General features: G+C 45.7%; 1 protein-coding gene across 1 annotated transcript; it reads right to left on the reverse strand.

Annotated features, from left to right (window-relative positions):
• Positions 1-10,206: 10,206 nt before the first annotated feature.
• On the reverse strand, positions 10,207-13,084 carry HOXC11 (homeobox C11). The gene is made up of 2 exons (XM_065859026.2): positions 12,406-13,084; positions 10,207-11,165 (listed from the first exon to the last, which is right to left on the reverse strand). Exons 1-2 carry the CDS (start codon positions 13,082-13,084, stop codon positions 10,933-10,935), a joined length of 912 nt encoding a protein of 303 aa, XP_065715098.1. The 3' UTR covers positions 10,207-10,932.
• Positions 13,085-13,848: the final 764 nt, after the last annotated feature.

Consider the following 13,848-nt stretch of genomic DNA (forward strand, 5'->3'; position numbering starts at 1 on the left):
TTTTTTTTAGGGGGGAAAAAAAAAAATATCAAGCACCATAATTATCCACGCATCGCTCTTCCCCCCCCACCCCCCCCGCCCTTTCCCAGCCCCCCCCACGTGATGCCCAGGCCAATGAGGATTGAAAATGGCCTTGATGATTCAGACGGGGGCGACGTCACGGGGGTCAAGTTGGCGGGACCGGGAACGGCACCGTGGAGCAACAGCGACATCTGGCAGCACCGGGCCGGGACCTTCACGTTGAACAAAGGCAACCCCCCCCCCACCCCCGCCTCCCAACCCCCGGACCCCCGCCCGTTTGTTTACCAACGGAGCCACGCGTGGAAATAAAATAAAGGGGGGGGTGGGGGGGGTGAAGGACAAGCGGGCGAAAAAATGTTAAAAAAATAGAGATTTTCGAAATTATTAAAATTTGGGGTAAAATTTAAATTTAATAATTAAATTTAAAAATAATCACAATATCTCCCCCCACCCCCCCGACCTTTCCACCCTCTTGCTTCTCGTAATTTTTGCCACCCCAAAAGCGACTGAGATCCTTAATTATTGACCCCCCCGCCTTGTTCTTCCCCCGCTCCGCTGCGCTTTCCTCCCCCTCCCCAGCAGAGCGCTGGGTTCCGCCGCTGCTGCGCTGCTGCTTCTTGGCGTTATTTTGATGCTTCTTACCATTATTTGGGGCTTTTTGGGGGGGGGCTGGATGGGTTTGGGGTGCGGAGGGGGATGCGCTCGGCGCCGCTTTGGTTTTGCTGCTTTGGGAGAGAAAATAGGGGGGAAATTGGGGAATAATTCAGAGAGCCTTCAACCAGGCGTTTCCCCAAACCCTGAACCTACTTAGAGGAGGTTGGATATTTCACAAGCGTTTATTTCTAATGAAGAAAAAGACGGTGAAAATCCAGTTTGGCTTTATTTTCCTTTGATATTGTATGTTAATTTCTTTTTGCCTTTTCTCCCGCAGCAAAGCAGCTTCGCCTCCCCTGTCTCTGCGCACACAGCTTTTTCTAATTATCCAATTTCATTCCCCAACTGTCTTAAGTTTCTGGGTTAAAATGGCATGTGTGGTATTGTGCGGGGAGGGGTGGGGGGGGAAATCCTGGTGGAGAGGGCAAAAAAGAGGTGGAATTTGGGGCAAAAGGAGCGACTTTCAGCTGGTGAACTGCGAGAGTTGCGGTGGCGTGGTGGGTTTCTTCCCCTCCTGTCTGTCTGTCTGCTCCCTCTTTGGAAAATACTGAGTGTGGGGGGGAAATAATCCAACCTGGGGCTCCCTAAATATAACACAGAAAGGTTTGCGAGCTGAAACTTTCCCGATTTACTGGGTTTTATTCGATTTACTCGTCTATTCCTGGGGTGATTTCACCAGGAAAGTTACTTTTCTCCCCAATAAACCCTCTTGCCGCTTCTCTGGCGCAATTCGCTGCGATGGCAGCTGAAGTTGTTGTTTTCTTCTCAATTTTAAACCTTTGGTGGCTTAAACACGATGGAATTTAAACCTCCGTGCTTATCGAGCCTTCCCTTGAACTTTATTATCTTTATTAATTTCTAAATCGTGCAGTAATTAAGCTCTATAGCGGGTTTTGTTCCATCATTTCCCCCGCGTGTTGCAGGGCTGGGGGTGAAGGTGAAGCGGCGGCTTAGGGCAATGGGGAATAAATAAATGAAAAGGGAGATAGCCCGGAATTTCAAGATCATTACGATTAGAAAGAGGCGGGTTCAGAGTCACTTTCAAGGGAAACAAAAAGAAAACGGCACCTTTCATTTAAGGGGGGAAAAAAAAGAAAGTGAGCGAAATCGTGTAAAAAAAGCCGCACATAGGAGCAGAGAAAGTGGAACTTGACCGTTTGGGGTGATTTGTAACGGTTTAGAGCAAAGTCCTGCTTAAATATTCTCACGTCTGCAAAGCTGTTTTCCCAAAGATTTGCCAAAGCTGGGCTGTAAAATCCCCCTCGATTCGCTTTCAAGAGCCTTTGCGGGTCTTCTCGCCGCATCAAGTGGGGCGAGTTTCAATATCTTAGGCCGAAAAAGCCTAAAAAGTGCATAAATCCCATTTCGTGCGCTCCTGCCCCAGCCCAGCAAAAGCTTGCGGAGCCTTCAGACGCCATTTGGTTCCCCTGGAAAGCTATTTGCGACTTTATTGCCTCTATTTGTGTTATCTGCATAGGTCTTTTTAAACCGGTTTGATAGAAATCGTTCCGTTTTATGATATCCAACGAAAATTCCACATCATATTTATAAGCAAAGAATAAAACTTTAGTGTGGGAGCCAATATTTTCTCATTTATAGGTGATGAAATTAAAGACCAACGCAATTTTGTATTATATTGCTTTTTCTCCCCCCCCTCCCTGTTTGATTCTTCCCCCCCCCCTTTTCTACTTTATTTTTGCAGCTGATGTGGCGACCCAATAATTTATGCTGCTCAAACAGTTACACATGTGCCTTTTTGGGGACACCAATATATGACCCTATAGTTTACTGCATTGTCTACCTAAAGATTCTATATGTTTTCCTGATTTTTTTGTTTTCCCGCCATGTATTCTGGGGTGGTTTTGTCCAAGAAGATACGAAGGATTTGCACGGAGCACATTAAACCTGCCATTAAATAACCTCGACTTTGCTTCTTCGCAGAACCAGGCGCTTCGCAAGAGTCAAAAATCCCCGTCCAGGTTGCTGGGAAGAGGAAAAAGCGATGCTGGAAACCTCATATTTTATGAATGTGTAAACGTTGTGAGTATAAACTCAAGATTTACACCGTTCGCAGGCGTTTTGTTCGCCAGGTTTTGCCAGCACAAGGTGGGGATGCGGAGGTTCCGAGGGTTTTGAGGCTGTTTGGGAGTCGCTCAGCAGCATCTTCGCGAGTAAAAGGGGCCGAGGAAATATCAAATCAGATTGTTCATAATAATAGGACCTGGATAAATCTCGGAACTTCACTGCGATGGGTTTTTTGGCTGTGGGAATGGGAAAGTTGACGTTAGGAAGCAGCACGGAGGCGTCTCCAGGAGACCGAATATTGTTTAAAGTTACAAATAATTAGAAGTATGATAAACATGGGTCATTAATGGAAAGAGAAATAAAATTCATCAGCCTAAGTGGAACCCCCGTTGGGAAAAATGCTTGACGCTAATTACAGAAAATAAATACGAACAAATGCTATTAAAACTTAAAAGGAGAGAGTCTACCCGTGGTAAGGACTTTAATAACCTACTTTGAATTTTACACACTTGTAGGGGAACCAGAGACACGTAACCTGGGTGTTCGGCCGCTGCCGCCCCCACGCCTCCAACCCGGCCTTTTTTGGGCCATTTCAGGGGTTTTGGGGCTTTTTACCCCTTTCAAGACACACACAAAAAGTGGGGTTTGCCCTCATTTCGCAGGTTCTGATCCCCTAAGGGGGAAGACGCTCGGGGTTGTCCCCGCGTCCTCCCATTGTCCCCAACGCCGCAGCCAAAACAATCGCCCTAAAACCTCCCCAAATCCGTCCCTAGGATGGGGAGGGGGGGGAAAGATGCCCCAAACCCCCTTTTTTTCCTACCCATCACCCCGAGGAGTATATAAATGTCTCCAATTTCCAAGACAAAGCATCTCTCAGGCTTCCCCGGAATATTTTACCTGTCCCCTTTTCAATCTAATTATTTAACCGTGAGTTATATGGAGAAAGCGCTTCTTATGCCCATTGTATTTTTCACCAAGTTTTGTTACGTTTTTATGACAAACATTCATTTTCGCTTCGAGGAAGTATTTGGTAGCAGCACTTTAATGATTACCTTAAATTTGTATTTCTGCCCGGTATTATGCCCCGTGTTGTAGCGGAAATAATTCTGATTTATGACAAAGTACACTGGAGTACAATAACAGCGATGCAAAAATAAAACCCACGCCTTTTATATGTTGGCTTAGAAACTGTAAACTATCACCACAAGAAATCTATCAAACTTTACAATCCCTCTTACCCCGCTTCCTTCTTTCTGAGCAACTTAAGTCAAAGAATTATGGAATGATATTATGTTCCTTGAGGTGGTATTGAAAACCATGTTGGGGCTTTTCTACCCCCAACATAGCGCCCATGGGTTGGATGGAGTTTTTGGACCCTTTTTGCTTCCCCTTTGATCACCAAGGTGAAATTTGGGAGATATAATTCATATATAAGCAAGAGCGGGCGGAGTGACGGAGCACAACGCTGTGACACACGGGTTTTGGAGGAGTTTATTCGGTGTTGAAATGTTTCCTTTAATTTTCCAACCGCGTTAAAAAACTTCAATATTCCCCCTTTCTCCCTCCATTATATCAAAAAATATGGCAGAGGTGGGGAAATGCGGGTGGGAGCTCTGGAAATGCGGATTATTGCACGTTTGGAAAATTAGAAGTGGTTTTGCTTGGATTTTTTGGGGGGGGAGAAGCTGCGGGTTTTAAGCTGCGAAATAAGCGAGCGGTTGATGGGAATGTGGATTTTGCAGAGTCCCTTTTATAAAGCTTTAATCAACCCCAAGCAAACCAACATAAAAGTTGGGTTGAAAGAGGCGAAGAGTAACGATGAAAGGTAAAAATTGAACACAATGAAGGACGTGCTAAAATCTGCGTCTGCCCCGCAAGTTAGGAGCAAACCTCAAAGAATTCCTATTTTTCACTTATGACGATGGGAAAATGACCCCTTTCCAAGTTGGTGGGGACGCTGATCATTTACCAGGCGCCTTTGAAGCGGCGACGCGGGCGCGATGAGCGCCCCAAATAAACATTATTCTTGCAATTAGAATGTAGACAGAATTTGGAGAGGGCCCGCCATTAACACTCACGGTTCTCCTTGAGAAATAAGCGATTTGGGGGTGATATCTCAATAAATACAAATTTCACCCCTATAGCATTGAAATAAGCTGGAGACAGCGGACCTAAAACCTGACCTTTATGTTTTGCTATATGTGCCTAAATTTAAGCGTCTTGCCTTCCAAACACAGCCAGAGGTGGAGAGCACTGAGAAACGTATGTACGTGGAGAACATTTTCTTCTAAAAGCACCGTATTTCTCCTTTTAAAACGTATCTATTTGAATATGTTTTCCCACACCTACAGTGCTGAGCGCCGGAGTGACCCCCGAGGATCTCCCGCTTGCTTAATCTTGGCTTTGGGCTGGTTTAACCGTCATTTGTACAGTCACATACGGTTTATATCAAGCACATCTTTAAAGCAGAAGCCTGCAGCTTCGCTTAAGCGCGTATCGCTTCATTCAAAGAAAGGAATTAGGCCGCTTTTTAACAATTAAAACGCATTTACTTCGCTACTTGTAGCACATAAACAATCGCGATGTTTACATTCGCTCTTCCCCCTCCTTTCCTCTTTGCTTTTATCCTTTATATTTATTTTTCCAAAATGAATAAAGCTCTTTTATGGGCTCCATCAGCAATCTGCTCCAACCTAAATCCTCCACTCCAGATTAAAAAAAAAAGGCAAAGCAGCCTTATGAGGTTGCAAACCGCATTCTGGTGGTTTCATGTTGTAATTTAGGAGTTATCAAAAGCAGAGGGACGTGCTCCCATCTCACATGTGCTGCGCATCCCGCAGCCCCAACCCAGCCAGGCCTCAACCGGCCGCCATTTTGGGGCAAAATCATCCAAGTCATACTTTCCATACATTCCTGAGCTTCCCTCTCCCCCCCACCCTTTATTTGGAGGGGTTATCTATATATTTATATATGGGGGACTATGTTTGAGGGTCTATTTATTTGTTGATACCTCTTTATTTTGGGGGGGGGTCTATTTTTTAGTCTCCATTTTTTAGTCTCTATACTTTAGTCTCTATATTTTAGTCTCTATATTTTAGTCTCTATTTTTTAGTCTCTATTCATTTTTAGTCTCAATTAATTTTTTACTCTCTATCCGCCTTTTAGTCTCCATCCATCTTTTAGTCTCCATCCATCTTTTAGTCTCCATCCATCTTTCAGTCTCTATCCATCTTTCAGTCTCTATCCATCTTTTAGTCTCTATCCATCCTTTAGGCCTTATCCATCATTTAGGTTCTATTTATTTTGGGCGTCTATTTATTTGGGTGTCTATTCTATTGATTTTTAGCCGGTTATTTCTATTCGGGGAGGGGGGTGTTAAAACTACAGGGCGAGTTGCCAAACGCTTTGCCTAAAATGCACAATTCCTTCCCCAAAGTTGTATCCCCCTCCTCCCTTCATTCCCCTCCTTTTTAAAAAATTTTAATTGATATTAATTTTAATTCTGCCGGTGGCTTTTCAATATTTCAGCAGCAAATACGCCGCCGGTCCCCCTTCGGCTTTAGGAAAACCAGTTTAATCGCCTTTGCTCCAAAGTTATAGGCCACCAGGGTCCCTGGGAGAGGGCTCCGGGATTTGGGAATTGCTGCTGCTTCTCCCTCGGGAGCAGCAATTGCTCCTATAAAAGCTCCTCGTAGCCAAATAAATGAATTCACCCACGGATCCACAGGCGAGGATTAGCTCAAATTGATGGGCGATTCGCGTTCCGCTTTGCCAAAATCACTGACTTGCTTCTCGGCTTTTTTTGGTCCTCTTTTTAATGTTTTTCTTGCCCGAAATCCCAGCTCTGCGAACCGAGGTCAAAAACCAGCGGAAACGGTCAAAAAGGGCGGATTGTCGCGGGGTTTTGTGCCGCTCTTGGGGTCGTTCGGCTGGACTCGGTTTATTCAGGCGCCGACCAAGGAGGTTTCGCTTTGTCGCACAGTCAAGTTTAGGAGCTCCTGCCCCGGCACCTTCGGGAGCTGCGGGGGGGGGCGTGGGTGCGTGTGCGTGGGCTGGGAAACCCCGTCCAACACCACCAGGATCTCTGGACCCTTTAATGCAGCATTTGCAGCGCTCAGAGATCCCCAAGCACTCCTTTTTTTTTCCTTTCTTCTTTCTCTTTTCTTATTTCTTTTTCCTTCTTCCTTTCTCCTTCTTCCTTTCTCCTTCTTCCTTTCTCCTTCTTCCTTTCTCCTTCTTCCTTTCTCCTTCTTCCTTTCTCCTTCTTCCTTTCTCCTTCTTCCTTTTTCCTTTTTCCTTCTTCCTTTTTCCTTTTTCCTTTCCTTTTTCTTTTCCTTTTTTCTTTTCCTTTTCCTTTTCTCCCTTATTTCCCCTTTCCTTTTTTCCTTTTCTCCCTTATTTCCCTTCTCTATTCCTCCTTTTTTAATCCCCCCCCCCAAAACGACTTAATCTGCTTTGTATAGAAGCCAACATAAGTGAATATTATTATCCCGCAAGAAGCCAATTAGAAGCCGGCCCCCTCGTCTCCTTCCCTCTCTGCAATATTTCACAACCAAGTCACCCAGGGCTGCTTCCAATATGTTGTGTATGAAATCCAGGGAGCAATAGGAAACAGGTTGGGTTGGTGTGTTTCGTACGTCACATGGAAAGGGCCTTCGTAATTAGTCTGGGTGTCATTAACGTCGAGCACAGAGCGAGCTCCCCAGCCTATGAGGGAGGTTTTATTGTGATGGACATCGGAGGTAGGAATAAAGTTGATGGAAAAGACTAAATGCGTGCTGGGAATTAAAAAAGAGATTTAGAAAAGAAAAAAAAGGAGGAAAAACTTGTAAAACTTTTTACGCCAAACAAAGTTATAAAAACTTTTCATGCGTTAAGATATCAAAAGGTTTATAACAATAATAAAGAGAGTGTGTGTGAAACCTGCTTGGAAATGCATTAAATGCTGCGCGGCTGAGTTAAATATTAAGCATCATAAACGCCACGCGGGGTTCAAAATTAGGGGTTGAGGTTGGTTTGGGTGGGGTTTGTCGAGGGAAAAATGTGGGTGTCCCCCCCTAGCCCCCCCCAAGGCCCCCCCCGGCTCCCTGGGGGCGGGGCGGCCGGGGAGCCGCGACCCTCTCTGATGCCGCTTTATTACAAAAGGGTTAAAGGTGATGGACTTGACTTTATTGAAGTTCAAAGACATCATATATTCACATTTTTTCTTCCTGTGGGGCTCACTCCCACCCCTGCACCCCCCAGCCCGCCTCGGAAAACCCCTCACCATGGCGATTTTTTGCTCCAATGGGATCCACCCCCCCCCAAAAAAAAAAAGCCGCATATATCACCCTCCATATAGGCACCCGCACACTGGAATTGCTGACATACATATGTCCCAACCTCATCATCCTTGTACCCCCATTGTGGTACCCAAAGCATCTCCAGTGCCCCCCCCTCCCCATCCTCCGCCAGCCCCTTATCTCCCCCCACAACCTCCCCAGAACATTAACAGCCCTTTTCCTACATGGCACTGATGCTTAATGCTGCTGTAAACTCCCACATGGTCTATAAACTTGGATTTTACAACTAGCATTCCATTTTAGCTCGCGAAAACTTTGAACTAGGCCTACAGTTTCATTGTGCTGCAGTTGAACTGGAGCCTTGGAAAAGTGCGGGGGGGGGGAGAGAGAGAAAAACAGGGAGGGGGAGACAGAAGAGAGGGGAAAAAGCCTAAATTCCCTGGGCAAGACTCCCTTATTTGTTTACTATTTACTGCGGAAGTCTTTTCCTTTAGCCAGACGGGGTAATTAAGAAAAATTAAGCTGTTTAGTGCTGCAGTCTTTATTACAATGTCTAGACTGGCCGCTTTTGTCCGGACAGCCGCTGCTGTTACGGAGCATTAACTGCCGCTTCTGACCTCCCGATATTCACCTTATTGCACCTCTCTTTAGTTTTCCTAACCTTGGGAAGGTTTGGCAAACACTCATTAAAGAAAGGTGCTTTTTTTGGGCCTATTTTGTTGCCTTTTTTGGGGGGTGGAGGACAAGCCCCCTCCTCGGGTTGGTCCCAGCGTGCGGCTACATCTGCCAGGAAGATGGTTCCTGCCCTCATCGTGTCTATTTTACTCCAGACCCCACCAAAAACATAAAGGAAACACCATTTTTACCCCTAGTTTATTCAATGTAAAGCTTAGGGCGAGACCTTTAGGCCGGGGACAGGCGTCCTTTGGGCTCGCCGGCTTTGCGAAGAAGAAATACCCAGAAAATAAAGGTTTTGCCATGCCCCCCCCCGCCTTTTTTTCCCCCCTTTCCCACTCTTTTAATGAAAAACATGTCCCTGAACATCCTTTCAAGATCATATCGCAGTGTAACCGAGACGGGTCTATCCCGAAAGCCTGAAGCTTGCATTTAATCCCGCGGGGGGGGGTGTTGGGATGGGTGTAAACGAAGAGCATTTTTGGCGGGTTTATCATTATTCCCCCCCCCCTACCGTTGTCAAATAAAATCAGGAGACACCATCAGAGGTTGTTGTTTCGTTTTCATTCAACAGGGTTGTATTTAAAAGCGAATATGAGAGTTTTTACAACACCACGGTGGATGGATGGGAAGAGAACGCGCTGTTTCTTGGCTGCGGGGGGGTTATTCTCCTCTCTTTGTCGCCCCCTCCTCGTCCATATGCACAATCAGAAAACAGGACTGGAAGCCTCAAATATACAGAACACCACCACCCCCCCCCCCCCTAAACAAACCCACCCTTCCGAATTGCCGTATTTACACCAAATACACGCACCACGTCACCAACGGCATCGCCGGGATTTCTTTGTCCTCGGAAACGTTTTAGACACAGCGAGAAGAGCAAAAGTCATTGTGCAAACAGGAGGGGGGGGGGGGGAGAACAAAAATCACTGTGCCTGGGAGTTGAACTTGTTTTCCTTAAGCTGGAATTTAAGGACTTGACTTTGCATTTGTGCTTTGTAGGTATAAGGTATCCTTGACTCATAGAAACGCAGCTCGTTTCTCGGTGTAATTAGAGTTTCATTCATATATTTTTTTTAAATAAAGAAGACTAATATATTGTTCTCAGGAAAATGCAGGAAGATTAACTACAACCGGAAAAGAGCGGAAGGCATCTGGAGCCAAATTCAGGGGAGGATTACTGGGCCAAGAAAAATCCTATAAATTTCAGCTTGCTGGTGATACAATGAATCCCACACCCAAGGTGGAGGGTTCGTATTAATATCAGTCCTATTAGAGCAGATTGCAGCGAGTCCCATGAATATGGATGATGATATTTCTGCTATGCATTCAGGTATTTAAGCTCCTCGAGAAGAAACCCACACCACAATGACCGCAAAGAGGCTTTTAAGAGGGGAAATTCTAATAAAATGGTCAAATAAAATCATAATGTAGAACAGCTTGCAACGTCTTTATTTGCCACAGAATTTCACAGAGTATCCTGGGGACTCACTTTACATACACAAAGCTTTTTGTTTTTAATGATTCTATTTTTCAGGATTTCTTTTCCCCCTGTTGTTCTTCGTCTCCCATTTCCAGAAAAAGAACCGAAAATACGAAACGTATTTACAAACCATTTCGGAGCCACGATTGTAAATGTATTTTCGCTTGGATTTCCCACCCTCCCCACCATCCCGACTCCAAATGTAGAAATGATACTGCAGAGAATACATACGCGCACTCACGCCCATATATATGCGCATATATATATTTTTAGATAGAAAGAGTGGACGGAGGAGGTGGAAATAATGGGTGGGTGTGAATGTGCGCGCACACACACACATAGAAGGACATTCACACACACACACTCACCCCAGATAAAGTGATTTGATCCTATAGGGAGACTTTGGCCGCTCTTGTGATAACAGCTGCGGGTTGAAAGCACCGCAACACACAGCACTGCTGATTCAACCGGACAGGGCGCCTAAGCAGTGATAGCAATTAAAATCATCATAATAATTAAAAAAGAAGAATCCCAACCTGTTCGTGGGAAAAAAATAATGAAAAAAAAAAAAAGGGAAAAAATTAAATAAAATGTTCGTGGAATTCAAGTCCTTGAAGCGGGAACTGAAAGAGAATCTCGCTCCTTTTGTTCCTGTCCCAGACATAGAAATGTAAGTAACGAAAAGGCTTAAACTTTGAGGTTGCTTTGTCGACTCAAAGGGCAAACCCGCGCTCGCCACTTCTCCTCCTCCTCACCCAAGGCTTCGCCAGCAGAGGGGATGGCAAAAGATGTTCACAACAAGGGATTTCCCGAGAAATACTGCAGGCGGTCTCTGCTTAGTTTTTTTTCTTTCATTCTTCTGTTCTGAAACCAGATTTTAACCTGTCGGTCAGTGAGATTGAGCATCCTAGACAACTGGAGCCTTTTCTCTTTGTTTATATAGACATTGAAGAAGAATTCTCTCTCTAGCTCTCTGATCTGGAATTTCGAATAGGGGCATCTCTTCTTCCTCGTTCTGGGAGCACCTTAGAGAACAAAACAGAAGGCAGAGTAAATATCCTAAGGAAATACATGCCACAGACTCATCTTCACAGCTATAGCAGCAGCTTCATAATTCCCATTACTAATGCAGGGGGAGATATCTTCTTTTCTTGTTGGGGGTAGCAGAGGTGAGGTTATTAAGGATCGCGGTGTTAATTATTCTCCCAGTGCATTGGGCTTAGCGCAGGCACATTTTCGGTGCAGAGAGGTTATTTTTTAAGATAAAGAGCAAGCTGCCGGAGCGGGGCTTAAAGAGGCCGAGGGATTGGGGGGGGGGTGGAAAATCCACGCTCAGCTGCAAATCTGTTATCTGTATAGAAACAGCATGAGCAAGGTTGGAATTAGAGGAACTAGATATTATGTTCCGCAGAAGTTTTTGATTAACTCCAGTCCTCGCCACACACGCAAAAAGGAATCAAAGTGAAAGAGAACTTCGCATCTGAGCTGCAAAAGGGGGACTCTGCACCACGAAAGCAAATGGGGAAGCAAACCCACCCTCCCTCTTCCCCAAAGAGCCCCTCGCTGAACGCCAACTCGCCAAGTTGCCTGGATCCAGCCTGCAAAACGAAACAAAACTCCTCTAAGGCTGCTTGGAGAATGGGAATGCGTGCAAAAAACCCGACCAAAAACCACCCAGAAGAGCCAAGCGAACAAGCGCGTAGGTAAAAGCCCTTCCTGACAAAAGCTGGACGCTCCACTGGGCTTGGGGGAGAATAAATGGTATTTTAAAGAGAGAAGTCAAAGAAAATGCTCCGCTTTGCCTGCGAATCCGGCAGATTCCCCCCTTAGCGCTGCACTCCCACCACGAGAAATGGCTCGACATACAGTTTTAATTAAAAAAAGCCCTCAGCATTTTGCATGCATCTCAATGCCTTAAAAAAAAAAGCACAGGCAGCTAAAGTAGTGTTCTGCCCAATTGCCTTTTACCCTCAGCAACCCGGGACCAAATCCTTTTAAAATGCTCATGTAAGTTCATGATCAAAGTTAATATTTGTCACGATGGTGTGCTTTTAAAATTTCACAGACTCTAAGATACTGTGTCTGCGCCTAACATCTCCATTTTTTTCAAAGAGCTTTTCCCATCGTAAAAATTCTTCTCGTTGGAAGAAAGAGCTTTGTAGGTTATAATAAAATCCTTTGAATGCTTATAAAACTCCACATAAAATTTGACCGACAAAACACACGGGCTAGTCCCTTAACCTTTCCATTTACTGCTCTACCTACTCGAATTGCTGCTTTTGCTTCCTTCCTTGGTGACAGAAGAGGACGAGGCTGAAGACCCTGGGTTTGTGTTTTCTTCCTCATCCTCCGGGTCCATCCCTTGCTCTCCGCGGGATGACAGTGCGTGGGCTTGGGGTTCTGCCTCCCCTTTCCCCTCACCCTTCTGCAGACAGGTCTCCGTCGGGTTTTCCGCCCCGCAATAAGCGTTTTCAAAGAAGCGGTCGAAACCTTGGGGCAACACCGTGTTTTTGTTCATGCTGGTGTAGAATCCCGTGGCTGGCGGGTGGTTGGAGCTGGGGTGGTGGTGGTGGCTGTACACGCTCTCGTTTTTCATTAGCATTTCGGTCATGGTGGAAGGCGGGATGCACTCTCTATGCATCAGATCTTCAGCGGAATAACACGAGGCGTAATTGCTTCGGTGGTGCCATTTACTCGAGGGGTCTAGCCCATAGGAAACCTCTCGCACGGGCTGCACTTGCGAGAGGTTGGTGGAGTAAGGGTAGGAGATTTGGCGAGAGGGGGCCTGTGGCAAGAAAGATGACACAGTTGAAAATTCAGGGACGTAATAGGTACAGCTGGGGAGGTAGAGATTAGAAGCGCAACCTGCCCTTTCTCCAAACTCAGCGCTCCTCTCCTTACGCGACTGGGAGCAGAAGTTGCCCAGGTTCACCGAGTTAAACATCTTTCTCCTTTTCTTGCTCCTATAGCTAGATGTTTTGGATCCGATGTGCGGAGGGGAAAAAATTTGGGAAGGCGAGATGACGCGCTATCCGTCTTAGTCGCTCCGGAGGACACGTGATCCAAAGTAGATATTGTCATATATCAGTTTGGAGCACTTAGATGCGTAGGAGTGGTTCACTTAGGTAAGATCTCAGAGGTTCAAACGATTGGTTTGCAAACACCGCAGAAACATTATGAAAATCAATGGCAGATTTGTGCTCATTTTCCCGAAGGCACACCCCTCCCCGGCGCAGCAGAACAAGTACAAGGGGCGGCTTGTGAACTTGCTGCTTTTTTTTCTTCCTTGCCTTTTTTTTTTCCCCTTTCCCCCTCCTCTCTTTCCTATTTGGATTCTGCTTGTGGCTTTTCAGCAGGGTTTGGAGATGGGGTGGGGGCGATTTGGGCTGGGGAAGGCGGAGGGGGGGGGGAGAGGGAGGGTCTTAGGGAGCTCGAACGGTGTTTTTCCATCTCTCTTTTTTAATATTTTAATTCCGCTGATTGATATAATTCATTCTCACGGCTATTTCCATCCCTAGAAGCGTTCCTGGTTAGACTTTAGGTAGCTCAATTAAATCGCTGGAGATGCAGAAGTAAGTTTTGCAACATTTCTCTGCAGCTTTTCCCACAGCTGGGCTGCCAAATTATAAGTAAATCTCTATCTATCTCTTTATCTGGGAGCGAGGGGGTTGGCGCTAATTAACAAGCTTCTAACATACGCTAATTATC

The sequence above is a fragment of the Patagioenas fasciata genome, chromosome 28 (assembly GCF_037038585.1).
Source record: "Patagioenas fasciata isolate bPatFas1 chromosome 28, bPatFas1.hap1, whole genome shotgun sequence".
In the NCBI taxonomy this organism is placed as follows: domain Eukaryota; kingdom Metazoa; phylum Chordata; class Aves; order Columbiformes; family Columbidae; genus Patagioenas; species Patagioenas fasciata.

Coding starts and splice junctions, on each gene's coding strand:
- HOXC11 (XM_065859026.2), bottom strand. CDS start 13,084: ATGTTTAACTCGGTGAACCTGGGCAACTTCTGCTCCCAGTCGCGTAAG. Junction 11,166..12,405: donor AAGCAAAAGCAGCAATTCGA/GTAGGTAGAGCA, acceptor TTGTTCTCTAAG/GTGCTCCCAGAACGAGGAAG.